General features: G+C 38.1%; 1 protein-coding gene across 2 annotated transcripts; it reads left to right on the top strand.

Annotated features, from left to right (window-relative positions):
• The first annotated feature begins 1,285 nt into the window (after positions 1-1,285).
• Positions 1,286-27,251, top strand: LOC139940024 (bcl-2 homologous antagonist/killer-like). 2 transcript variants are annotated; one of them, XM_071936218.1, is made up of 5 exons: positions 1,286-1,412; positions 22,430-22,775; positions 23,677-23,820; positions 24,346-24,523; positions 25,252-27,251. In XM_071936218.1, exons 2-5 carry the CDS (start codon positions 22,492-22,494, stop codon positions 25,360-25,362), a joined length of 717 nt encoding a protein of 238 aa, XP_071792319.1. In that variant the 5' UTR covers positions 1,286-1,412; positions 22,430-22,491; the 3' UTR covers positions 25,363-27,251. The 2 variants fall into 2 exon arrangements, with proteins under 2 accessions (XP_071792319.1, XP_071792318.1); XM_071936217.1 differs by lacking the exon at positions 1,286-1,412 and adding an exon at positions 18,051-18,767.

Genomic DNA, 27,251 nt, shown 5'->3' with positions numbered 1-27,251 from the left:
CAGCACATAAATATGTAGACAACTCTCTGTCAGAACTGAGAAGTCTCAGAGCTCCCGAATCATCCACTACTCCGCGTTACAGTAGAATACAAATCCATGTTTCCCAAGTTCTCAAAAGAAGATACCTGGCAATATGCACACATGGTTGTATTAGCGGAAACTATAAATATAATATATTGCTATGTATGGGAGCCGCCCAAGAACTCCAAACGGGAAAGTCTCTCTCGAGCGCCCTTTAACTTCTGGCGCGAAAGTGTGGTGGAGGAAAATCGCGCACTTAATTCAACTTCGAAAAAAAAATGCACGTGTTTGGGCCGGTGTCGCATGCAGTTATGTTCTCTATGCATTACTATGCATATGCAATAATGTCCGCCGGACGGTTTTGCATATGCAATCGTGTCCGCCCGGACGCTGCTGCATGCAATTTGTGTCCGCCCGGACACATGTGCATATGCAGTTGTGTCCGCCCCCGTGCAAAACCGTTTATTATTTTGTTTCAATAAATAAAGTTAAAACTGTTTTTTTTTTTTTTACACATAGCATGATGCAGACTGAGGAATAAGTTTGCGGACGGAGGGGCCGGACTGTGAGGTAGCGTTTTAGGTTTGGATGGAGTGGGATTGGCTGACCTAAGCAAAGAGTAGGCCTATATATCTACTCGCGGGCGCAGCCCAGAGTCAAGGTAGAAACGGCTATGCCCACTGCGGGGTATGCCTCCCTGTGGTTCGCTCAATTTTTACAGCAAACTTTAAATTTTGTTGTAGTGTTTTGCGGCCGTTCCGCCCAGCTGCAACTATCGTGTGCGCGCCCTCTACGTCAGCATAAAAATGCCTATTGGCGCTGGTGCACTTGGGCCTGGGCCTGTATACCCCTTTCCACTTATTTTACTGATCATGCCATGCCAGGAGAAAGTAAACTGGTAAATGGTTAATTTTTAAAGTTTGACGGATACAAATAGCAGTTACATCATTTTATTTTGACAAAAAGAGGGGCGCCTGTTTTTACTATAAGTAATTCTACAACCAGAATCAAGCCCCCCCCCCGCCCTACCCCGCCCTCTTCTATCGTATCTGGGGGAGTGGAGAAAATAATTCGAATATTTACTGCCGAGTACCCAAGGACACGCCCCTAAATTTCGTGGTTTGATTAGCCAGCCATCAAACAGTCGTCGTCAGGAGTGAAACTCAAAATATAATAATAGTCTGGTACTAAGTGCGCGTAACATATATACTGTGCAGTATTGGTATAATACTACTGGGTACAATACATTGATCATGACGTCATTTTGCTTGACGCCATTTTTGTATGAATGTTAACGAGGACTACGAAAAATGTGATTGAAAGTTACACCATGATGATCAAGGAATTCCCTTAATTACAGATAGTGATCCATTTACAAGTGCATTGTGTTGGTAAGTTTTGTTTTATTTATGCTACTCTTGTGTGAAAAATTGAATGTGTTACTCGTGATCTCTTCCCAGTTTGTTTTTACACAAAAAAAGTGATCAAGAACTTGCTTTGCCGTGGATGTACATGTTTGCGTGCTCTCCTAATTCTGTATACGTGCTACGTACGGAAGACAACTCGACCATTGTTCCCAGGCCAAAGTTTACTTTTTGGTGTTTGGTATTAAAATGTATTCATTGGTTTGATGCAGTTGGTGAAACACTTTCAGAAAAGGAGCTGAAGCCGACTGCCACCGTTGTATTTTGTATAGAATTGTCAAAAAAGGATATTTTCTTTCCCACAAATTGTTTTTTTTTGTAAAAATAAAAATAACACATTTTGATGGGAGAACCATTGGAAAAGTTTCTGTATGGCGCCACCACTTTTTCATTCGATGTGAAATAATATAGTATCTAATTTACCTCAATGAGATATCTCTTTTTGTAAAAATGAGTAAGAAAGTGGTGGCGCCATACAGAACATTTTCCGAACGATTTTTGATTTGGCAGTAGATATTTTACTTACAGGCGACGTAACAATCATTAGACCTGGGTGGGGTGTGTTTCACTTGCGCAAACGTATTGCAACCATTCACGAATGTAACCCTCTTCGCCTGATGGCGAAGCCGGAGGGTTACGACCCATGCTCATAACAAACAGGGCTAGTCAACAAAAAAAGACCCATGCTCATAACAAACAGGGCTAGTCAACAGATTTGCTCAACTTTACCACTTTCAAAAATCATGACACAAATTCTAGAAACACGAACTTAATCCTAAATGTCTAATAAATAACACTCAAAAACACAATTGAGAAAATATTTTGAAGAAAAAGGACAAAAACTTACCAGATACCGCAGCGAAACAGACTGTTTCGCTCCGGGATCTGACATGTCTGATAAGTTTTAAATTTGTGACTGATGATGTTAGGAAAGGATCCATTAGAGTAGGCAGTTTCATCAAGTTGATTTCACGTGTACCAACACACACACACACACAGCCCCGAAAAAAAAGAACGAAATGTATTAAATCATAACTCACATTTTGTACAACTCACAACTATGACACTTGACAGCAGGCAGGAGCATTCTCTCCTCGTGCTTACATTTCAAAAATATTTGAAATCGGATGAATAGTTTCAGAGATATTGTAAAAAATAGAGAGCAACGGCAGAAACCGGATGCTTGGTCTCGCGTGCAGCGCCCATTCGTTTGTGCATGATGTCACCTTTGAACCCCGTGGACAACAGGTTTCGGAAATCTTCAGAAAGCGCCGAAGAAGCCCGAAGACATTTTTGTGCGATGAGGGAGCACATGTTTAGACAAAATTAGATAACGATTACATCATTGTGTAGCCGATAAAATTCCGCACATGGTACATCTAGTCGCATAGCTTTTACCATGAAAACCTATTTTTGTCGGCGTTTTTCATTTTTTGAATCAAGATTTCTTCCAGAGATAGTCATCAAAATTGAATGCGACTTGTCAGTGCTAATTCCCATACTTTTAAGATTAACTTGTGAAAATTTGGTGTTATTTGATTATGTATTCTTCTACCTCCAATTATGTTTCGTCTTGGTTGGGGGAAAGCTGCTCGATCTTGTTTTTGGTAATTTCCACGTTGTGAATTGATCATAACAGACTGCTCATCTTGAGTCAAAAGAAACTAGTATTTATTATCTATTTTTTAAGGCCTACTAATTGAAACGAAAGTAGAACAAAAAAATGATTGTATTTATTGTAGCCACTAGTTTTTAGAATGTGTCTTTGTAAATATAACAACAATAATTGATGTGTACCAATGCCTTCATCCCCAATTTTTTAAAAGATTGTTTTAAATGTTTATTGTATTAATACTACAATTATTACTACAATGATCAACTGATCTTAAATTAAAGAAAACATTCCAGTCATAAACTCTTCAATTTTATTCCATTTTGGTTAATTTAATAATGCTATTTGTTGACATAATTAATAAAGAATATTCACACAAACACCTGCAAAACTTAACACATATTTAATTTTTATAGTTAACAATTTCCCCCACGATGCTGCTCCTCAGTTTGATTCACAAAATATCACTGATTGCCGCTCATAAAAATCATTCTAGCGCCGCGCAGCGCAGTTTGTAAACCTCCCCATTGGTAGAGGGCGCTCGTCATATAGTGCGCTCTCTATTGCCATAGGCTGTGCACTAAACTTGGCCATAGCCGATATGAAGAAAAACATAACAATTGAACTTGAACACAGGTACGTTTTTTGCACGATCAATGCTCATTAAAAACGCTAATCTCTGCAACCAAACATCCGATTTCAAAATTTTAAATTGATTTTTACTCCTTAGAATACACCTTAACGTACCACATCTTGTCATAGAAAAAATCACCTGCATTAAATTTCACTGAAACTGCCTACATAGAGGATTAAAAAACAAACATGTTTGCATGTATGCAGGTCATTTGCCAAATTAAAAGAAGGACTAGGGGCTAGGACCAATACGCCTAAACAACAAGTGCATGTATCCCACGACCAGGCTTAGCAATCTTATACTTAACATTATCATGTACATGTAAGTCCAAACAATTGGAGTGACATAGGAGAAGAGGATTATTAGAGGAACAAGTCTTTCTCATGAAATACACTAGACATTCACACATGCTGCATGCGTACTACAGACACTATTGGTGGGCAAATTCCATGGAGTCATGCACTGTACAAGTGCGCATGCATCAAATGCCACCATCAGCCCTGTGCAAAAACACCCCACTGTTCCCCTATTTTGCCAATCAGTAGAGTTGTGTGCGATTTGTAATTTACAATGTTTCATTGGAAGGGTTAACTATGCCGAAGCTACTGTGCTACATATTGTACAGCCAAACTGCCTAGTCTGTAAGTTCATTACCATAGACCTACTGGTAAATATCCCGTATTCGAGAACTGAGGCAATGATAGACGGGAGTGTTTTTCATGGGGCGAAGCAACATGTACCACCACGGATGTAAATTACATGTAACTGTTTGTATATAAGGGTTCTCCCAAGGCTCTTTCAGAACTGGGGTGGGGGAGGGGGCATTCTATGAATGTTTGGTTGAAGTGTACATGTACTACACTGAATTGAAACGAGAGTCTTTGGAATTATTTTTTCAACTTGGTGATCTTGGTTTTATAAGCCCTTATGTGTGCAAATTGGAGCATTCTAGGGGGCCAGGGGCCCTACGTATTTGGTTTTCTCTTGGTGTTTTTTTGTGGAATTATAAATGATAATATAATAAATAATTCTGTACCAGCCAAACTTTTTGAGTATCGGCACACAAGTTGCGCATATTGGCCCGATAATGTGAGCTTGTGCATGGGGCCCGGAAGAACCTAGATGTTGAGTTATCACATTTGCACTGAACTTTTGATGCACGTACATTGTAAATGGAATTTCTCATCCAAATTACATGTACGTATGAGGAAAACACTGAAGCATGATTGATAATAACTGATTACATGCAAGTTGCAAGTTCAACCTTGATCACATGTTGTTTAGACTTAGGAGACTACGTTTGGAGTATGACAGTACGTGTAAACTGTGGGCCTACAGGAATACTAAAAGCAATATTTGAAAAAAAATAGGCCTAACTCTTGATTTTGTTTTCAAAGTATCTAACAAATGTGGCTTCTTATATAGCGCACATGTCCGTCAGTCCGTCACCCAGTGATGCTCCTGGCGCTGTAACATACAATATTTCCTGCCAGATGTGGGACTACATAAACGTTTTAATTATGAGACCTAATCTGCTAGCGCCATGTCATGCTTTACAAGGTGCTGTGGCACAATTTGCTGCCGATTGGACCAGGAACACCAGGGCGAACCCCTTCTCTTTTCGATAAGTGCACTGGGTTCTTTTACATGCGTAACGTAACACATGGGACCAACGGCTTAACGTCCCATCCGAAGGACGAAGCAATGGTTAAGTGTCTTGCTTTTAAAGGACACAAGTGTCACGGCTGGGGATTCGAACCCACACTCTGCTGATCAAAAACACCAGAACTTGAATTCGGTGCTCTTAACCGCTCGGCCACGACACTTCGGACATCTGCCCCAAAATATTATTTTAAGATCTTCAAACCATAAAGATTTTTAAATAATGGCAATATTATAATTTGTTTTACAAATTGTTGATTTATTCATTGTTAATATGTTTTTGTGTGTTGCACATACATGTTTGTACATGTAATTGTTCAATTTATCCAGATTAGTCATGTGTACACATGTATTAGAATCATTCAACAAATTAAAAAACTCATCACTATTGGGCAAATTGCCAATTAATTTCTTTTTATTGCACAATCATGCTCATTTTCTTATTCATGTAATATGCATACAATGCAAACACATGATGTAAACAAGTTGTTAAGAGGAAATCCACAACGTTTTAGGCACCCGATTCGCATAGTACAAAATTCCTGGCTCCTGCTTCCAGTTAAAATAATAGCACGGTAAATTTCAGGACGTGTTAGGACTTGCCCGTACTTCCCTTTCAGTTCTCAAACCCATGGTTGTCAACCACGGTTGCCAAGTGAAATCAAGCCCCACGCTGTTGCAGGTGATGCTCTCATTTTTGGACTCTGTCCAAGAAACAAGTGACCTTTACTGTTATTGTGATGCAAACGAGTTGCTTGTAACATGTGCTGCGATTGAACGCAGACCGGCTGCAACTTCATGTATTACACAGTGTTTACATCATTATTGAAAAAAAAAATATTATTTTGCCCTTTTTGTGCTAAAAGGGCACATTTAAGGGGTTCTTCACACGCAGGCCTGATACTTCATGAATGCGATTGCCTCGATGCCCCCCGTGGTCATTGCCTTGGAATTTTTTACAAATTTTACTCATAGGGTGTCTTTTAACAAGGAGAAAATGCCTTGTGCCCTTGTTTTCAGGCCTGAATCTTGGTTTTTGTTTTTGTTGTCATTTTGGGGAAGCGGGTGGGGGAGGGGGTTACACTTTAATTATTGATAAAAACTGGTTATTTTTAATTTTTAAACTGTAGGCCTATTGTATAGAATGCATACAACTCAAAGACTTAAGAAGACATGTCTAATAATAGAACTACAATAGAAAGCCCCCCCCCCACCGCAACTTATTTACAAATGGGGGTGTGTGGCTAAAAAGTTCCAAGCTAATGACATCATTTCATTAAATAAGAATGACCTGGGGGAATAATTCTGGTTCAAGCAAAACCAATGGTTTGAAATAGTTTCATACTGTTTGGTTAGAAGAAAGAAAGTGCTTTTGTGTCTATACTGTCATTAATAAAAAAGAGACAAACCTATTTCACACATGACACAATTCATTTGGATTAGAGACATTGCAGATTGGTAGCTAGTCCATGGTCAGTCAAACATTGAAAAGTTATATTTTTAAGCTCAATAAAAATAGCAACACCATGTTTGTTTTGTTAAGAACTACCCATGGATGTAAAACTTTCCTTCCATGTATGATCTACTACCAGATGAAAATTGCTGTGCCCCTTCATGAGCCAAGTTCAAGGCCTGCGTAATCAAAGAGTAGACAGAGGCATTGCTCTGGCTTTATACATATGCAATTTGTGTGCTAGTTTCCTAAAGGCGTTTACAATGTGTAGGCCTACATGATGTATGTATAGATAAACTTCCAGGGTTATAAATATTTCTGAGAAAACCAGGCCACCTCCATGGCCAAGTTCTCTCTTCTGAACTGTCAGACAGTTTGACCGGCCATTCTCAATGGTTGAACCATGTAGCTATGGTTAAACATTCCATTTGCATTTGCCACACATACTTGAGTGTGTGCACTGGAAGAGCCCAAACAATGATGAGTCATCATATGTAGTGGTGATGTCATACATGTAGCTTGAACACACCTAAAGGGAAACACAATTGTTTAAGCTCAGATGCAGGCCTGATACTTCAGGGAGGCAATGGAGGCCTCGGTGCCCTTGAAATACTCCGGTAGAAATTTACAATCTCTTCATAGGTTGCCCTGTACCAAGTAGGAGATGCCTTGGTGCCCTTGCCCTTTCAAAACAAAGCATACAGGCCTGCAGATAGAACCCTTTGGACCCCGAGACTTTGCCATGCAATTTTTTTGGGGGACTTAAAGAGGGGACCACTTGCAAGAGTCGAGTTTGCAACCTGTTTGTATTTGTTTGTATTTAAAGCCATTGGACCCTTTTGGTTCAGAAAAAAAAAATAAAAGTTCACAGATTTACAAATAACTTACAGGGTTTACAGAAGGCAATGGTGAAAGACTTCTCCTGAAATATTACTCCATGAAATGCTTTACTTTTTGAGAAAACAGCAAAACAATATAAATTCTCGTTAACGAGAATTACGGATTTATTTTAAACACATGTCATGACACGGCGAATCGCGCGGAAACAAGAGTGGGTTTTTCCGTTGTTTTCTCCCGACTCCAATGACCGATTGAGCCTAAATTTTCACAGGTTTGTTATTTGATATAGAAGTTGTGGTACACAAAGTGTGGGCCTTGAACAACACTGTTTACCGAAAGGGTCCAATGGCTTTAAACAAGATTTTTTAATGAGTTATTCTTAGAGTAAAAACTTGTATGCAAAGTGCTGAACGATTAACCAATCAGAATGTGGACTTTCCCAAAAAACGTTTTATTAACGAACGAATCCAAGGTGGATGATTGTTGTTTTCCCGGGCAGTGTGCATAATTTGTTAACGTGTGTTGACCCCTGTGGCTTCTGCTTCTTTTGCTACCGGTTTGCTTGCAAAAGTCAAGATTTATATAGAAAAACATCAGAAACCGCGATCAAGATTGAAAAAGGCCCTCGTGCTGCGCCACTCGGTGCGTGGTCTCCCCCTGCAGTCGCTTGGGATAGCGGCTCTATGAAGCTGTCCAAGCCACGAAGGCCTTGACAAAAGGCTAATCAGACTGCAATGCAAAAGCCTCTAACATCAACAACCATTGTATTTTAATTACTATAGAGAATGTGTATACATGTAGCTATAACATGGATTGTTACATGTTGTGCACAAATGTGTATTTAACGGACTCCTCTCCGTTTATCTTGTATTTATCATAAACGTTGGTTTTAAAAATTTTGTTGAGGATGTTGCGTTTAGTATTGCGTTTAGTATTGATTAATTTTAATGTTTTCCAGGCATCTTTTTATTAGAGGAATTGTGAACAAAGGAAACATTCCATTCATTTTTTGTTTTGCATCACGTCCATTTCTCCCTCCCTCCCAACCAGCACTTTGCACTTGGAGTTTGTAAAAAAAAACATGTTGGGACTTGTTTTTGAATACGTTGGTTGGGCCCTCTCTCTCTCTCTCTCTCTCTAGTTTTAACAATCTGCCTCATTTGGCATGTTTGATGATTTTGAAGAAAAAAAGTTGCCGAGTCAGTAGGCTGATGAGTGTTGAGTTGGATGGTGGGGGTAGCTTGCTAGAGCACCAGAGGTAAGAATTGCGGGACAAATTAGACAGAAAAAGAGGGGAAATTACCTTTTCATTTGTGCAATTGTATGCAATCTTTTCATTGAAGTTGGTTGGTAGTCATAAAAAAATGATCTGAAAAGATCGTATGTGACTGCTGTTTGTTCCGACACCTAACCCCCCTTTGTTTGTAATGTTCACGCTTTGGATACATTCATGGTTAGGACTAGGGTAAGGTTTTGGAATAAATACCCCCAAAAAGTAGAGTGTTGGAACATAAAGGAGTGAGTCGGACCTAAGGGGATTTGAAACATAGCTTTAGGGGTGTAACCCCTTTACCAATCTGCCAAGGTTAACTTGTTGAGCAATCTGAAATACTGTCGGAAGTCACATTTGATCAAAATTCACACTGTGACTGCAGAAATGCAAAATGGACTAATGAAACATGCGTTGAGTCCATCTCGAAACATTACTTATTTTTGTGGTTTGTTTATTATTAATTTTTTTTAAATATTTTTTTGCCATGACATTAGGACAAAATTTGCTGAAATTTTTGGTAGGAGGGATGTTAGCTGAAAACAAAGTTTTTGAATGAATCTGTTCTTCAGAAATGATACTTTCCTTTTCACACAATAAACATGTAAACGTCGTAAACCCTGGCCATGTTGTATACAATAATTTTTAAAGACAATTACCCGGTGTTTTGTTGACGTACTACAGGAAAAGACTTGTTTTTTTTCTTCCATTCCAAACAAAAGCACTTGGTTCAAGGTCTTTCAAGTGTTTTTGTGTTGACAAGAATTTTCTATAACAGAAACACTTTACATATGTACGTATGTGGTATGAAGTTGAAGGCTACCTCTACATACATTTGTACATGTACATGTGTGGTAACTGGTAATTATGAAAACAAATTGTCAAATTTCTCTAATAATGAACTTGTGTTTACATGTAAGTCAATATGCAAAGTGTGCATGTCAGGGTTTTTCCCTAATCTTTCTAGTGACTAGCCAGCAGGACTAACTAGCTTGTTATTTTACAAGGGCCACCAGCTTTTTGACTAGGCCATAACCATTTCATGTTAAATAGGGAAGCTTTTCAACACTGTACTTGCCAGCTGGACCACTTAGAGAGAATTTGGACAGGTCTTCAGGTGTTTTTACTGGCATTTGGCCAGCCGCGGACCACTGTTAAAGACACTGGACACTAGTGCTGGGCGAATAGTGAAATTTTGTTATTCGGATACCGCTGGCCAACTATCTGAAATTAACCGGATATTCGAATAGTTTTTTTGCCGCTAGAGGGCGCTATAAAAAAATAAAAATAAAAAAATATTTAGAAAAATATTTTTTTTTGTCGCTAGAGGGCGCTGATCGTTTGTGAATGAGATCTTCTGGGCGGATTGATATTAGTTTTAGACAGTGTCACTCGGTTCATTCATAAAAATGACCGGATCTAATTTAAAGATGGCGATTTGCTTTTTCTTTTGATCGTGGATGACTCTACGTGAAGGAAAACTTTTGTAATCTTTGAACAAATTACGTCAGAAATGTCATTGTTTTGACTCTTCACGGAGGTGAGCATAGTTAAATACTTAATTTATGCTGTTTTATGCTGTCTTAATAGAAGTTTCATTAGGATTCAGACAAAACATTCATGTCAGTTGTCGCCCGACGTCCGCGGATATTCGGATATTAAAGAATATCCGGTTACTTGGTTGTAATTACAGAACTATCCGGTTTATAAATAGCTATTCGCGCCCTATGCGGATATCCGGTTAAGAAAAAAAAGGCATTCGCGGTTACGGATAGGAAAACCTATTCGCCATTAACCGGATATTCGAATAATTCGCCCAGGCCTACTGGACACTATTGGTAATTGTCAAAGACTAGTCTTCACAGTTGCTGTATCTCATCATATGTATAAAATAACAAACCTGTGAGAATTTGAGCTCAATCAGTTGTCGAAGTTGTGAGATATAAAAGAAAAAACACCCTTGTCGCACCATGGTCACACAAAGTTGTGTGATTTCAGATGCTTGATTTCGAGACCTCAAATTCTAAATCTGAGGTCTCGAAATCAAATTCATGGAAAATTACTTATTTCTCGAAAACTACATCACTTCAGAAGGAGCTGTTTCTCACAACGTTTTATACTATCAACCTCTCCCCATTACTCGTTACCAAGTGAGGTTTTATGCTATAATTATTTTGAATAATTACCAATAGTATCCACTGCCTTTAAGGGAGAACACTGCATGCCATACGGATACAATCATGAACACAAGTATGCAACTTTTCAACTGATCAGGTGATTTCCTTGTTTTTTGTTTGCTCAGCCGAGCCATTAAAAATCTCAAAACACAGTACAATTTTACAAAGTCTTGCTGTGTCTGGCACTTTCCTCTTTTGGGCGAGCTGCATTCTTTTTTGCATGCCTATTCCCTGTTTAAAATTTCTCTATTTGTACTTACACATACACATACACAATGCTACTTTCGAAATTACTACACGTTTTTAGTGTGTGTCACATTCTTAAGTAAGTGATGGAAATTAATTTCATCATCACAATTGACCATGAAAATTTTTGACAGGGAACGCCCAAATAAGTCAATATTGGCTAGTGGCTGAGAGCTGGTACAGTCAGTGATGATGCTGTGTTTGATGACATCGTCACTTAATAGTAAGGGAACTACGATTGTACATGGTAGACTTGTACATGTACATGTACATGCACACCCATTTGTTCTGCGTGTACACATGTAACATGTACATTGTGTGTGTCTAGAAATATGACTTGTGCAAGTGACGTCATTGGTCAAGTGCAATTTTTTACCGACTTAGTAATTTGGTGCCGTTACAAATAAAGCGTTCAGTGAATTCAGGCGTCAGTGAATGATGTCAATTTTAAGGACACATAAAAGGAGTACATGTACAGCAGGCGTTTTTTTTTTTCTTCGGTGGTGCGAGAACGTTTAGGCCTATTTCACGTTTTTGTGTGAAATATTTAGTGGGATTTAGAATCTGACGCAAGATTTGGTTTTGCACATTACATTGACATATAGTTCATGTATGTGTGTAGAAGATTTTTCTTGTGATATAAAAAATAAATTTAGTTCTTTTTTAGGAATTTTAATTTCAAACAAATAAAATAGTTGTGTATACTGTTTCATTTGTCATTCAAAGATGTTTGTTATTGACAGTGATTTTCACTGAAATACTAGAAGCCAGTTATCTTAGTGAACAATTTGTCAAAGCTCTATATATTTGTAGACTACATGTATGCACATTACAAATTACATGCGTAGCATTGGAATTGAAGCAAATAAAACTTTAATTTTTTTATTCTTTAATTTTTATAAGATAAAATTCACACAATTATGAAATAAAATACATATACGTTGAGTATAGAAGTGTTCTAAATTGCAAAGTTAGAGTTAAAAAAAAACAAAAAACTAACATAAACATCACATAGAACATTTTCCAAGGACCTTGTTTCAATAAAGCTTGTTTTGAAAAAAATTGGGTTCGGAAGGCCCCCAGTAAAAATTAAAAAAAAAAGCACCTGGGATGGGCACTGTATTTATTTGTTTTTCTATTGCAATACAGGGGATTTTATCAAATTTGCAATTTCATGAATAAATTCAGCAAGATCTGTTTATAGTCTACACCATTGTTTACACATTGTGTCTATTGTATCTATGAGCAATGCCTGAAAGCAAAGCGTTTCTAGAAACCTCCTTATGAAAATTGCACCACACGTCTGACAAATTATCTAAACAACCCAAAGTTAAAAAATGGGCTGCCTGGATATTAATCATCATTTACAAATTTGTAATACCAACATTTTTAAATGCTCAACATAAACCCAAGTTCCTTTCCGTTTTCTGTGAGCTGTTTTCCTTTGTGTCCGACATGCCGGAACACGTGTACGAAGATTCGGATGTACGAAGATTCGGAAGCTTTTTTTCCTTTTGTGTGACTTCGCAGTACACATCGGAAACTGGGAAATCCAAACTCAACAGGATCTGGGGTGATCTTTGCAAATCACCAGGATACTGTGCCTGCAGGAAATACTACATACTCTATGATACTTCCAGCCTGTCTGAAGTGGAGTATTGTTATTTTTAACAGGCAGTGATGCATTAAATGAAAGGGAAAGTGGTATTCAAGATCAAATTTACGTTTATGTGTCACTGACTGAACGTATTTGTAAAGAAGGGGCACAATTGTACACTGGTTGCCAACGTGTAAAATTACAACATCATATAGAGGGTGATTTCGGCAACTTTTAAAATATAAAATGCTAAATAATTCATCATTGTTTACCTTTTTTAAACTCAACGTTTCTCATCCCCTCCATTTAAGACGAAACAAAACGGGGAAAGACCACAGCAGCTTGATGAATTCAGCAATTTGGGGCGCTTTGGATTGGGTTTTAGTCCCTAAATTTTGACTGCGAAGGTTTTCCCTTAAATATTTCTTTGGGGTTTTCCTCCAACATCTTAAACAGAAACTTCCTTCCTTGTCTTCTCTCCATAGAGTTCTTGGCTTGTGCAGTAGTTACATAATTTTGCTTTTCTGAGAGTCATATTTTTTACAACCAGAATTGATTAATTAAATGAATTGAATTATGAATACAGAGGGCACATGCTTTGGTTGCAGTTATTATTGTGTACTTCAGGGTTTCATTTCATGACATGCGTGTAGACAACAACATCAATTGTTCTCTCATTTGAGTGTAGAGTATTCATCACTCTCACTAGCTACAAAATACATGTAGCTAGAAAGTTCCCAGTGCCGGCTAATTTATGAAAATAAAAATAGAGCGTTGCTTTTTCAGGAACTGGGGTCCAAATATGGGTTTGCTACTATTGGATTATTTGTATGGGTGTCCTGAGACTTAAATTATTATTTGTTTTGCAAAGCATTATCAGTACCACTTTGTCACTATTTTTATCAAAAGGACTCATCTCATTTCAATATTGGATACTAATTTATTTTGATTTTTGGGGTTGAACAAAGAATTGACTAGAGTGGGATTCGAACCAACGACCTCCGGATTAACGTGCCGGCGCTCTACCAACTGAGCTTTCTAGCCCTATATTGGCGGTGTCCCTATTTTGTCAATATCTTTGTTCGGGGGTGCCAGTCAGAAGCCATACAACCGTTAACTGCCGTGTAGCCAGGGATCACACCCAAATTACGATACAACCTGGGAAGCGGCAGCTAGGGGATCACCTTAAGGGGATGCGACTTTTGTTTTTGTTTCAGATATCAATATAAACCACAAGGGAAACTGACTGGGTAAATTTGTAAATGATTTTAAAAAAATTTACCCAGTCAGTTTCCCTTGTGGTTTATATTGATAACTAATTTATTTTTATAACACCAATGCCAAAAATGTATTAAATAGAAAATGCATGAAATTAATACATCAACAGCTGTCAAATACACTTCCCATGTTAGGTCACAAAAACAGGTCATCAAACCATAGAGACAGCAAAAGTATTACAAATGTATACCAAACTGAAACAATGTGAAACAAAAAAGTGTTACAAATGTATAACAAACTGAAACAATGTATAACAATCAGCAGAGGATTAAGATAAGAAGTAATTGGATCTGAATAGGAGTGTCAATCATTCTCATAGCATCTGGGACCTTGCTCTATGGATAACTTAAACTGCTGGCTTCCTTTGTTAAGTAGAAAAGTTTGTTTAATGATTGACAACTTGTTGGAAAAAAGGCATGACAATTAGGCCCCCCCAAAAAAAATAAAAATATGTTGGATTGCCCTTTCACCCGATTTTTTGCTTGGGTCCCTCGGATATATTATATATATATATTTTTTTTTGAGATGTCAAAGAATGCCCTGCCAAAACTGCATAAACATTTTTTGAAAGATCTGTTTGTCAAACAAGCAAGGTATTTCATCTTATAATATCTTGCTTTTAGCGCTCTTTTTGCGTCTTTATTTTGGCAAACTCCTTCAAAAAATATTTCCGAGAGTCATTTCATTCGCCATGTTTTTCGTCCATTCAATAAACGAGCGATACCATATAAGGGCATTACTGGCAACAGTAGACTGGTTCCTTGTGAAATCGTGACGTCGAATAGACGGGCGTGCGGTTTGATATGTGTGAGAGGGAAATCGATATCCGTTGCGCTTTTGTGAACGTTGAATACCACGACAGTGTTGCACCATGGTTGCACTGGATAATTACTGTTGTCGACAGTAAGTAGTCGGCCGAAAATAAATATTTGTGTCAAATCTACCATTTTGTGAGCATAAAATAATCATAAAATCACAATTCTAGTATAAAAAAGGGAAAACCTTTAGGCCTTAGTTCAGGAGGTTTTCTGTTCATTTTAATGTTGTTGTTACAGAATTGTTCATGTTGTTGTTACAGAAGAAGAAAAAGTACCATAAAAAAAATCCCCCATGTAGTAAACAAAGCAACACAATTTGTGTTTGTCTTGGCACAAGATAACTTGTTTGTGTTGGGAGTGGTTGGGGGTAATACCTTCTCTTTTTGAAAACACATTAGAGTCCAGCTTGGAACACAGCCAATATTTTTGAACCAGAGCCAATATTAATGACATCATTTTAACTCAAAATACCCAGATATCTGGCTTGGGTGTCACCCACATTGACAGTAGTAGTACAATGTACATGCCTAGGATTCCATCTTTGAGTGAGCAAGGCCATTTTCATTTTACAAAGGGCACTTGCATTGGATATGTGTAAGTCTATGGAGAACTTTCCAAGGGGCACGAAGGCCAAGACTGGTTTCAATGGTGCCTGTGTAATTCCAGGCCTGGTAGTAGTAGTAGTACAGTACACTCAAAACACTGACAATGCATTGGACAAGTACAGGCGCGTCCGTCGGTAAAATATTACGTTGTTAGGGATACCGGTATTTTCGTGATGTCACCATATCTGGTACTTTCATGATGTAACCATATGCTGTTGAATCCCCTTAATATTTGAAATAATGAAATTCCCCTGATTGGCCTACCAATTCTGGAATACTCTTTGTTACTGAGCGTGTCTGTACATGATGTTAAAAGGGGAAGGCCCTTGGTCCAATCTTAAGGGACCAGTGCTTTCCAACTTCCTCAAAACGCAAAACCTCAATGAGTGGTACACATCAGAACAGATTGTTCCCATGGTTCCATGCCAGATTACAGTTCTAATAATAAACTGACAACATCAAAATCGATTGTTTGGGTTTTCGCTTCTCGTATTTCAAAATTTTCTGTATGTGATTGCGTTTTTGAATTTCCAGAAAATTTGGTCTGCATTTGTTTGTGTACTTCCTGTATACATGTAGGCTGCTAAAAATGTATAAATAACGAAGACTAAAGCTAAAAATTACCAGAGTAGTTTGTTTCTGTTTTATTACATCAAGCTGTGATACACTGTTACATGTTTTGTCGTATGGAAAGAAACTGCACATATTCCTCAACTCAAACAGGTATGCAACCTTTGAAACTAACTTTCTCTTCTTTGTAAGTTGTAAGTTGGGTGCCCTTTCAAATTCATGGTTTAAAGACAGTGGACACTATTGGTAATTGTCAAAGAATAGTCTTCTCACTTGGTGTATCTCATATGCATGAAATAACAAACCTGTGAAAATTTGAGCTCAATCGGTCATCAAAGTTGTGAGATAATAATGAAAGAAAAAACACCCTTGTCACGAAGTTGTGTGCTGTCATATGCTTGATTTCGAGACCTCAAATTCTACACCTGAGGTCTTGAAATCAAATTTGTGGAAAATTACTTCTTCTCGAAAACTATATTTCTTCAGAGGAAGCCGTTTCTCACAATGTAGTATTACCAAGTAAGGTTTTATGCTGATAATTATTTTGAGTAATTACCAATAGTGCCACTGCCTGTAAGACCCTGAGTAGTGCCATACAGTGCAGGCCTATATTGTTTTTGATAGGACATGGGCACCAAGGCAATTTTTCCTTGGTAAAGGGCACCCTGCACACATTAGAAAAAAAATTGTAAATTTCTACTGGAGTATTTCATGGGCATAAAGTATATCGCCTTCGTTACCTCCGTAAAGAATCAGGCCTGACAGTGCCGGCAACTGCTGATAAACTCAGGACAGTGATGATGGAATCGGTTATGTGGCATGTCTGTCAGCGTACCCGACACAAGCGCAAGTTGTAGTCTAAACCATGATGATTAGTTTCTAAAAGTGGACTCACTGACCAGTGCTTTTTATTTTAGATTAATTCTGTTATTTTGGGGCAGAATAACTTGTGCAGAAACTGTGATTGTTAAGACGTGAATTAGTTTCCACCTAGGTTTATTTACTTTAACACATAGTTTTTCAGCAAGCCTGGGTTAATCAGTGTTGAAAAATGTTGTCTTAAAAAAAAAGAGCAATTTTCACCTACCCAAAATGCTGATATTTAAAATATTTAGAGTATAAAAAACCTGACAAACTGAAGGACAATAGGGATGCCTCTAATGTGCAGTGTACTTGAAGAGCATTGTTTAGCCGTAAAATTGTTTATGTTGCAAGACAGGAATTTTCCCAAAATACCCTGCATCAGAGTTCAGTGGTTCATCGGTGTTTACTAATTCTACACTTGAAGAGTATTCATAATAATATTTAGCCATGAGTATTTATATTTTACTTTATCTCAGGAATTTCCCCAGATGCATGTAAACTACATTGGACTTCTGTACTGTGTGTTTGACTGTTCTTCAAGTGTGTACACTTGGAAAGCATTCATAATAATATTTAGTCATGAGGGTTTGTATTTTGCTTGCCACAGGAATTCCCCCGAGTAAACACATTCAGAGTTCAGTGGTTTCCCTGTTCCACCATAGAGCAAAGGCTATTGTACCAACCATAACAAACCAATAGGCTAGTGAAGTGAGTCAATGCATTATTCATCATCCACCACTAAAACCTCTTGCATAATTCATGAGCATTAACCTCACCAGTCACAACAACAGATGAGTCGGCGCCCAAAATAGGATCCAGTGGTCCTTTGTTCGTTCGTCTAGTGGTGCAATGTGTCACCACACTTAAGAATAGGGATGACTTTGATCTTGCAAACACTGCACCAGCCGAAGGCATAACATAATAATCCGTGTTTACAACTTCTCACTTCAGTACTTATTCTGGCAGCACATGTGCAGCACTATCAAGTAGCCTTACTACAGCCCATGTATACATTGAAGTCGAGCTGTACATTTTTGACAACATAAAATCCCACAAGTTCCTGCACCAATTTGTAGATCTCTGAAGAAATTTCACAGTTTCTGGATTTTATTATTCGCATGAACTAAAGAAAGATCGTGGTCAACCTTGGCAGTTTAAAGAATATTTTCAAGTAAACTCGTCGAGATCTTGTGGTTAGTTTACTGTCTTCCAGTTCGTCACAAGACGTGCTTTAAGTGTTTACACAGAACTTGTGCCTCTTTCTTGGTATTCCCAGGACAGTTGACATCCCTGGTGAAGTGTTTGTGGATTTCCTTTTCCACCGCCCATCCTTTTTCCAGCATACCACTGGGTGTCACCTGTTGTTAGAAACTCCATTTAACAGCACTTGAACAATTGAACAGAACCTTGAGTTCCGATAGTAGTGGGAGTTTTGAATCTCTACCATCTGTCAAGAGACATCCAACTCCCTTTCGGCTCACTGGAGTTTGAAAATCAGTCAAACCTGTTCTCAATTTGCTGAGAATTAAGGTGAACCTCATCTTTGGCTGAGGTCGTGAGGAGGAAGTTGTAACCTGTGGTCGTCAAACTCAAAGGATAATGAAACAAACCATGGGTCACTTTTCACCCCAGTGTGTGTGTCTGTGTTCATCACCTGTGAGTGCGAGTGCGCGGCTTGTTTTAAGTGGACATCAGGGTAAGTTTATCCTTGTGTCTATAAAACATGAATCATAATACATGTACTTACTCATTCAAATCAATACAACCTGCATGTACAGTGTATGTTAAATGTAATCACTGAGACTGCACTGAATAAAAGCAAAGTCCTAATTTACGGTTAACGGCTGGATTGCCGTGTAGTCCTGTGTTGAAATGCATGTGTGTCAATTGATGCCCTTAGCTACAATCGCAGCCTTAATTGTGGCTGAAATGCCAATTTTTATACTGTCCTTCATGTATTAGAGAACAAGGTGAAGGAAATCTTTACTTTTGCGCATAAATTACAACATGTAAACAACAATTTACAAAAATACACCATGAACACATGTACTATATGTACAGATGTAATATAGGTGATCCTCAAGGCACCCAAAACGCAATCACAGTTGAAATAAAAACCCTGCAGCAATCTGTTGCATAGTGATCAGTGACTTGGAATTGCTCCAACCTTGGCACTGAGTAGTTACCTCAAATGTTAAACACAACTACATGCGTTGGAAGTTTGTGCGAACTTTAGACTGTAGATTGCGGGTCCCTTTGCACTACTGTACAATCCTTTTTTAATACATTTACTATACCACAATGAAGTATAAATATTGTAATTAACCTAATATTATCATACATAAATTATATATATTTTTAATGTAATTTTGTAAACCAAATTCTCTTAGTCTGTGACTTTTTATTTGGTGATGTATTTTTAAAATGAACCAAACTTGAATTGAATTGAAATTGAAATTTAATTTAATAGTGCGTCTCAAATGAAGCTATAATTTATTGTTGCCACTCTGGGCCCAATAATTTCATTTACCAGAATAACGTAACCAGCCAAAATATCATGTCGCATGTACAATCTGTAACTCGTATCCTGCTTCATCTTAGCAGAAAACTGAAAAACACGAAATTGGACCCTGCTTTTTAGAAATCTTCTCGGCAAGCAGTAATAGTTTTTCGTCCCCATAATAAAATTGTTTGTCTTGGCACGCTGACCATCCAATTTGAGGGTCATCCATAAGTCAACTTCCTATCTCTAACCATCTTGACTGGAGCGTAGTTGTTGATGGTTGACACCCTCGTTAGCAAAACAATGTAGTATGAGATCATCCTTCATTTGGTAGAGTAACTCATTACCATAACAATGAAGCTATCACATTGCCCCTAGGGGGTAAGCCGCACTTTGTATCTTCCTGACATCTGTGTCACCTCGTGGCCTCACCCTGAACTCACCGATTTCCATTCTCTCTTTTTTAATGAGATTTCTACTGACTGCAATTTGCATGATAATTGCGGAGCGGAAACAATTACCGTATTTCTTTTTTTTTGGTGGTTGGACACTTGTGTTTATAATGGAAGGGAAGCTTGCAGACTGGTTGGTGGCATAGATGTAGATTTGCAACCAGAGGATTGTATTTGTTTTGTGATGCTATTTGTTCGGTTAGATTTTATTTTAAATGCGGGGTGTTGGCATTGGGTGAAATTATGATTTTTTTTATATATGGCAGTGTTAGTGCAAACAATTTGTTAAATGGTACTTACTTTTTGAATTTGTTTGTTAATTTTGTTTGTTTGTTTGTTTGTTTGTTTGTTTGTTTGTTTGTTTGTTTGTTTGTTTGTTTGTTTTGGATTTTGTATTGAGGGGGGGGTCTGCTTGCTTCGTTGCATCATTGTTTTTTTACAACCTTGTGGAACGTAATTACAGAATATTGATAAGCAGTTAATAAATACAGACTATTAAATAAATTAAGTACAAATGTATACATTATAAGTTACAGGCATCGTCAAAACAAACAGACTTATCTGTTTTACCAATTTGATATATTAACCAATGCGCGTTCGCAAACTTGTGTTTTTTGACGATCTTATCCCCTTATTTCTGCCATTTAGTAACACTTTTGTGGGTTCATGACTTGAGGATAGGTTTTAGAGAACTCTTTTGAAATAAAATCTGAATGATCTGGTGACCACGCACATTGTCAATTTGGAAAAAAGTTATGCGACATGAGTAATGTGTATATTAGTAAGAGGTTATAATTTATTAAAAAATTGCCTGTGTATTGTTATATATGGAACAGAGAGCCAGCTCAATAATGTATGTGCATGCATGTTTAAATTTTGTATCCTGAAATGAACGATCTTGATATTTTATCGTGGTAAACGATTGCGACCACAGCAACTTTAAATCTAGCACATCAATACTTGGTACCCCTCATTTATTGTGACAATAATTTTTTTTTTCACTTTGACAACTGTTTTCACTTTTGGCGACCGGGCGATCGCTATTTCAAACCTTGTCTTGAGATGCTCAAAATGATTTCATGCAGCTGATGACTTCATATGGAATAGACCCATGTAACAGTCCAAGTATTGATACGGTCCATGTGAAGTTATTAGGAGTCCATGTGAAGTTATTAGGAGTCCATGTAGAGATAAGGCCCATGTAAAGTTATTAGGAGTCCATGTAGAGATAAAGCCCATGTGAAGTTATTAGGAGTCCATGTATTGATACAGTCCATGTGAGGTCATAAGGAATTCATCTATTGATAAGGGTCATGTAAAGTTATTAAAAATCCAGGTATTGATGTTATTATATTTCCCAACGACTTCCTTTGATGAGTTAATTGACCATAACTCCAATCATAAGCTGCCATACTCTTATCAAACGTGTAATCAATTTTAGTCACCAAGTGTAACAACAACACAGAGACCGCTGAATGATCCCAACCTTCACCTTAACAATTTCCAATTAATGACACAATGTTTACATCTCATGTAGTCTTAACTTCCTCCTGACCCAACCTTGGCCCTCCTCCGAGTTAGACTCCAGGATCAAGGGTCCAATCTCATTTAGCCGTCCTTGATTTGTCCGTCCAGTGGCTCTTAGTCCAAAACAATCAACTCATTCCGATCCATATCTCATTAAGAATGTTGAACATGTGTGGATGGCAAATTGAATCTCGCCACTCGGTGTGCTCCGGCAAGGACACAAACCTATGTAGGTAGGCATGTAATCAATGTTGGCCGGTCGGTGAAAAGTCCTTAAACTTTCGCTTAGCCGGATGTGCTTGCTACGGGGTGATCTGAGCATGCTCATTAGGACAATGTTAGCCATGCCAGTGTGGCTATGAAGTGCTAGTGGCTGGCCCGTAGCAGGTGTCCGTGACCAGTTGGCATACCAGCTGAACTCGTTAGTTCCCCGCTCCTCGCCTATTTAAAGAGACGGCGAGTGAATGGGATTACCATTTTGATGATTACACATGTCGCTTGTTTGAAGATTATAATCATTGCCAGTTATCTTGGGCTTCTGTGTTGGGAACCAGACATTGTGTACATGTCAAGCACCTATTGTCTAATGAACACATTAAGCTGATACCAGGAATGTACGCATACACGAAGCAAGACATCAAATATTTTGTTGTCATTGCAGACGGGTTACCTCATCTACTCATCCAGTGTTGATCACAGACTGTGCTCCTGTACATAGTATAAGAATTCAACTTGAAAGAACTAAAATCTTTTTACTGTATTTCCAAAGAGTGCTGAATTCTTTGTGTATTAACTCGACATCAGACATGGCACTACCTATCGTACCAGAAGAGCTTCGTGTAACTCTCATACTCCTTCTTGATCTCATTATCTCAGAAACCGACGAGGAGAACACACAACAACAAGAGCAGCATCCATTGCCTTCCGCCCACCCTGTTATGAGACTGGATGACACCCCTACAGCAGACCTAGCCAAAAGGAGATTGAGTAGGACATCAACGACGGCCCCAGACATGGCCAGTTATCGGTCCTCCCTGACGGAGACCCAGCAAGAGACTCTATCCCCACACAATGAGGAGAGTGTGACGGAACAGACTGAATCCATTGTGCGGAATTATATGTACCAGAGGTACCAGACTGATTTGCAATCGGAGGACAGTGAGCTGGCCATAGCCACCCCCAGAATTCCTGACTTCCAGTGCTTCACGGACAATCCTCTCAGGTAAGAATCTAGACGTAGTTCAGTGTTCTCCCTTAACGGTGATCCCCTGGGCCCAATTTCATAGAGCTGATTGAGCACAAAAAAATTAGCTAAGCACAACAAAAATTTGCTTACTAGAAAAAATGTTACCAGCCAAAAATTGTTTAGCAATATTTACTGTGAAATTGGGCGCTGGCTAAACTGCCAGTTAAAACATTGAAGGACCACTCACAGTTCTGTCCGAGTAGTTCGGCTGGCTAGTTGAGATTGAGTTATCAATGTAAATCAGTGATGGTTCAAAATGCTTCAACTTATAAGTCCCACAGAGTTGAGAGGGAACCATAAATCATGGACAGGTGAACAAACTGACGAACTTGTGAAATGACAACATTACGGGTCCCCTAGTAACTGAAAAAGTTACACACTGAATGCTAATACGGAGTAGCAATTTTTTTTTATAGTAGCAATTGGTGTGTAGCATTTTGCTAATGCAAGGGAAATCAGTCACTGCATATTTTCTGACACCCTGAGTGTATTTTCCTAAGCCTAACCATTACCCCAACCATACATGCCTGCCGTAGAGTTTATTTGGTTGTCAGAACACATGTACAGTAGAGCAGTCACCAAGTATTATTAATTTCAGAGAGACTTCAGAGCAAGCAAAGCTTTAGTAATGGGAAACTTATATACATTAGCGCACTGTGCAATGCATTGGAATGTACAGTTGTACTGCATGCATATTGTACATTTTCAGCACGTGTACATGTAAACTAAATGTGTACATTTTGTGACACTCGCCTTTCCAATTTCTTGGGTTTTGTTCTTTTCTTGTTTCTTCCATATAATTCAATGATACAATTCCCAAAATGTATTAAATGTATTGTTTAAATAATAAATGATTGTTTCTCTTTCATTTTGACAGTCCCACTTCACAAATCGGCAGACGTCTTGCCCAAATAGGCGACCAAATCAACTCACAATATGAATGCGAATTCCGAGAAATGATAACCAACCTAAGAATAACACCTGCCACAGCCTATGAAGCATTCGCTGGAGTTGCAAGAAGGTAAGAGGACTCACTAGTTAACTGGAATTGTCCTTCCATAGTTACACAACTTATCGTGGATATTTTCGTGCAGGCAATCGCCTTCGTTGCCACCGTGAAGTATAGGCCTAATATTGTTTCCTACTGTTTCCTGCTAAGTGAATGCTCTGCGAGTAGCTCAGACAAAGTAAAACTAATTTTGTACGTGTTTTGGCAGATGCAATGAGCCTGACTCTATGAGAAAATTGTGCGATTGTACACAGATTTAGGATAAAATTTCACTCCATACTCCAAAGAACTTGTTGGCTCTAATACTCGGGCATAATATTCTTCCTATTTTAGTCTATTTCCTATTTTTGCCCACAGATAAATTTGAAAAATGGTGATTGAATAGGCTGAAAAGTAAAACAAAGCCTACATCATTTATACATGTAGGACAGCCCTTGTACGAAAAAAAAAATAATCCTACTTTTTTTCCAAGGACCAAATACCATGCCTGAATACTGTGCCACATCTTTACAACTTTTATTTTGGTTTCTTCCTTAGATTATTCACACAAGGCATCAACTGGGGTCGGATCGCAGCACTCCTCTCCTTCGGCTACCAGTTGGCTATCAGCATCAAGGCCGGTATTGGAGAGTTCTTCAGCAACATCATCAGCAGTATTGTCCGATTCATCGCTAGTGAAAGGATTGCACAGTGGATTTCAGAGCAGGGAGGATGGGTAAGAAATCTTGATACATTTCGGTTATTGAAAGACAATGGACACTATTGGTAACTGTCAAAGATTCTAGTCTTCTCACTTGGTGTATCTCAACATATACATAAAATAACAAACCTGTGAAAATTTGAGCTTAATTGGTCATCGATAATTATTTTTAGTAATTACCAATAGTGTCCAGTGTCTTTAAGCCCCATTTGAAAGGGGAAGTCCCATTGTTTCATTAAAAATTGAGAAGTCTGCCATTGGAAGGCTACTGGCTCCAACTTCGTAGAGCTGAAGTAGCTAAGCACAACAAAATGATGCTAAGCAGAATAAAGTTATCAGCCAAAGTACCATGTAACATGTGCAATCTGTGACTGGTATCCTGCTTATTTTTGCTTAGGAGAAAAATGCTTAGCATAAATCTCAGATTGTCAGACTTATAACTGGTGATAAGACTTCTTCATGTCTGCCTGGCAAATTGTGATAATTTCTCAAAAAAATAAAATCCTGCTCTTTAATCTATTTCCCTAGCACTGTGGTAACTGTTTCCATTCAACTGTTTCCATGAAATTTACATGTATAACTCCAGTGGTTATCGAAAGGTGGAAATGCCAATATTTTTTCAACCTCCCTCTAAGATCTGGATCAAAGTTTCAGACTTTTTTTTTTAGTCAGCAATGACTCTCACCCCTGCATACCTTTTTCCAAAATATTCATCGTCATTTTAAATCGTTTGTATTTTCCAGAGATCGGCCCTCACTTACCAAATGGAAACATCAGAGAGCTTTCGTCTGTTTGTTGTCATCAGTGTGACAGCAGCAGCCACTGCAGGAATCCTCTATTGGTTCAGGAAATAAAGAAACTCTTGTAAAGAGAAAAAAAAGACTTTGACATAAAAGTGAATAAACACGCCAACGTACTTCAAGTGACATCCAAGGAAAGTGTAGTGCAATGGTGGACAACTTGCAAGAGGGACACTGTTTGGGTTTAAAGACATTTGAGAATGATTGAGAGGATTTCCGTTGTCTTCGTGTGAGCCACAATGAACCACAAAACTGGAAGGAATGTACGGACTACTTGACTTAAGAGTGTGGATCAACCACAGTGCTACAAAAGCAATGTATTACGACAGCCAGATCAGTTCAGATTCCATTGAAGAACCAGCTAGAAGTGTTAAATATGTGAAAATGTAAGAAATGAAATCGGAGGGCAGTAGTTTTTTAAGGATTTTTATATAGCAGCACGTTTGCACCCAAATCTTAACATCGGTCTTTGATTGCAAACCAAATATCCACGGTCCTTTAGAACAAAAGATTGGCTATACTTACTTTTTCCTTCTGTCTGTAAAATAGTTAAGTGACTCCCTACATATGTACAGGCTCTAATGTATGAAACTTCCTGATTATTATGTTGTGAAATCTTGAAGAAAAACAAATCTGAAATTTACTGTTTGCTTTTATACGTGCTCAGGCCTGATACTCTGTTCTTTTAAGGGGAATAAACAGCAGGAAGAATACTTGTCAATCGATTAGTGTCTTTACAACATGCAACTCTGGGAGTTGAAAACTTTGCCACTTATTTTGTGTACACTGCTGGTAAATAAAGTGGGCATGCCTCTGTCATATTCAGAAATAATCTATTGCAAATGTTTTTAATTAACTGACGTTCTCTCTAAACTAATCGTCAAGTAAATTTTCATGCAATACGAAATGTTGACATGTTGTCGGTTTTAAACAAAAATATTTAAACAGAATAGATTTGCAATCGCAGAAGAACTTGAAGCTTGACTTTGAAATGACTTTGAGGGGGGGGGGGACTGTCATGTGATATCCTGCTCTCTGTAGCGCAAATTATCTTTAAGCTTTTCAAATGACACATAAAAGAAGTTTGATTGTGGTTAGATTGATGAGCGTGCCCTCGTATTTTAAAGTGTGAAATTTTGTTTCATTGTTGTTGTTTTTTTGTTTTTTTATATCTTTACTTTTCTGCAGCTTTTAATTATAGACTTTTGTTTTTCCTGTTGTGTAAATTTATTTTATTTTCATGTACCCCCGGTATTTGTGGACATGGTATGGTTCTAATACTGATTCTGCAAAACGGTGCTTGATTGCTCTGAAGCTGGGCTGGCAATGTGCATTGACATTCCAATTGGGATTTGTTTCTCTTTGCAAGGGAAAAAAAGTGTGGAAAGCATAGGCGTTAGCATTAACATACTACTGGTATTTATCACAACAGCACTAGAAGTTTTTGTCGGGTAAAATTAAGTGAATTGTGCAACAATACTCATGTGAAAATTGTATTGTCTTTGTTGGCTTTGGATATGTCACTTGTTTTTATATATACTCCATGTTTGGAAAAAGCTACCCCACGTTCATATGAATATTCATATTTATTTGATTAAGGTCATGTGTGTGTGATAAATATTTAAATAAATAAAAACACAAAATGTACAAATGATTATCGCAGATATGTTGAACATCAACTAACCTTAATTCTTTTAAGTCATTTAAAGTTTGTTTTTGGAGTTAAAGGGCCCCTTGCTTAGGATGTCGCAAGACCCAAACAGCGCCCTAACTGAGGTAAATGACAAGCTTTGCACGGCGCATAAATGCATGTGCGTTGCCTGTGCGTTGCCAATGTTTGACCTCAGCAATGGCAGCCTACACAAGTGATTAGTGAAACTGCATAGCCAGGCAACCCAGTTGTTGCATGCAGCAACATATCTGTTCATCAGCATACGGACCTG

Source organism: Asterias amurensis, chromosome 7, assembly GCF_032118995.1.
Source record: "Asterias amurensis chromosome 7, ASM3211899v1".
Lineage (NCBI taxonomy): Eukaryota > Metazoa > Echinodermata > Asteroidea > Forcipulatida > Asteriidae > Asterias > Asterias amurensis.
Note: the sequence above shows the minus strand (reverse complement) of the source record. Positions and strands in the feature narration are given on the sequence as shown.

Excerpts from the sequence above, each read along its gene's own strand:
- LOC139940024 (XM_071936217.1), top strand. The coding sequence starts at position 18,671 with ATGAAACAAACCATGGGTCACTTTTCACCCCAGTGTGTGTGTCTGTGT. Across the intron at positions 18,768-22,429 it reads TGTTTTAAGTGGACATCAGG|AAACCGACGAGGAGAACACA; the intron begins GTAAGTTTATCC and ends TCATTATCTCAG. Across the intron at positions 22,776-23,676 it reads TTCACGGACAATCCTCTCAG|TCCCACTTCACAAATCGGCA; the intron begins GTAAGAATCTAG and ends TCATTTTGACAG.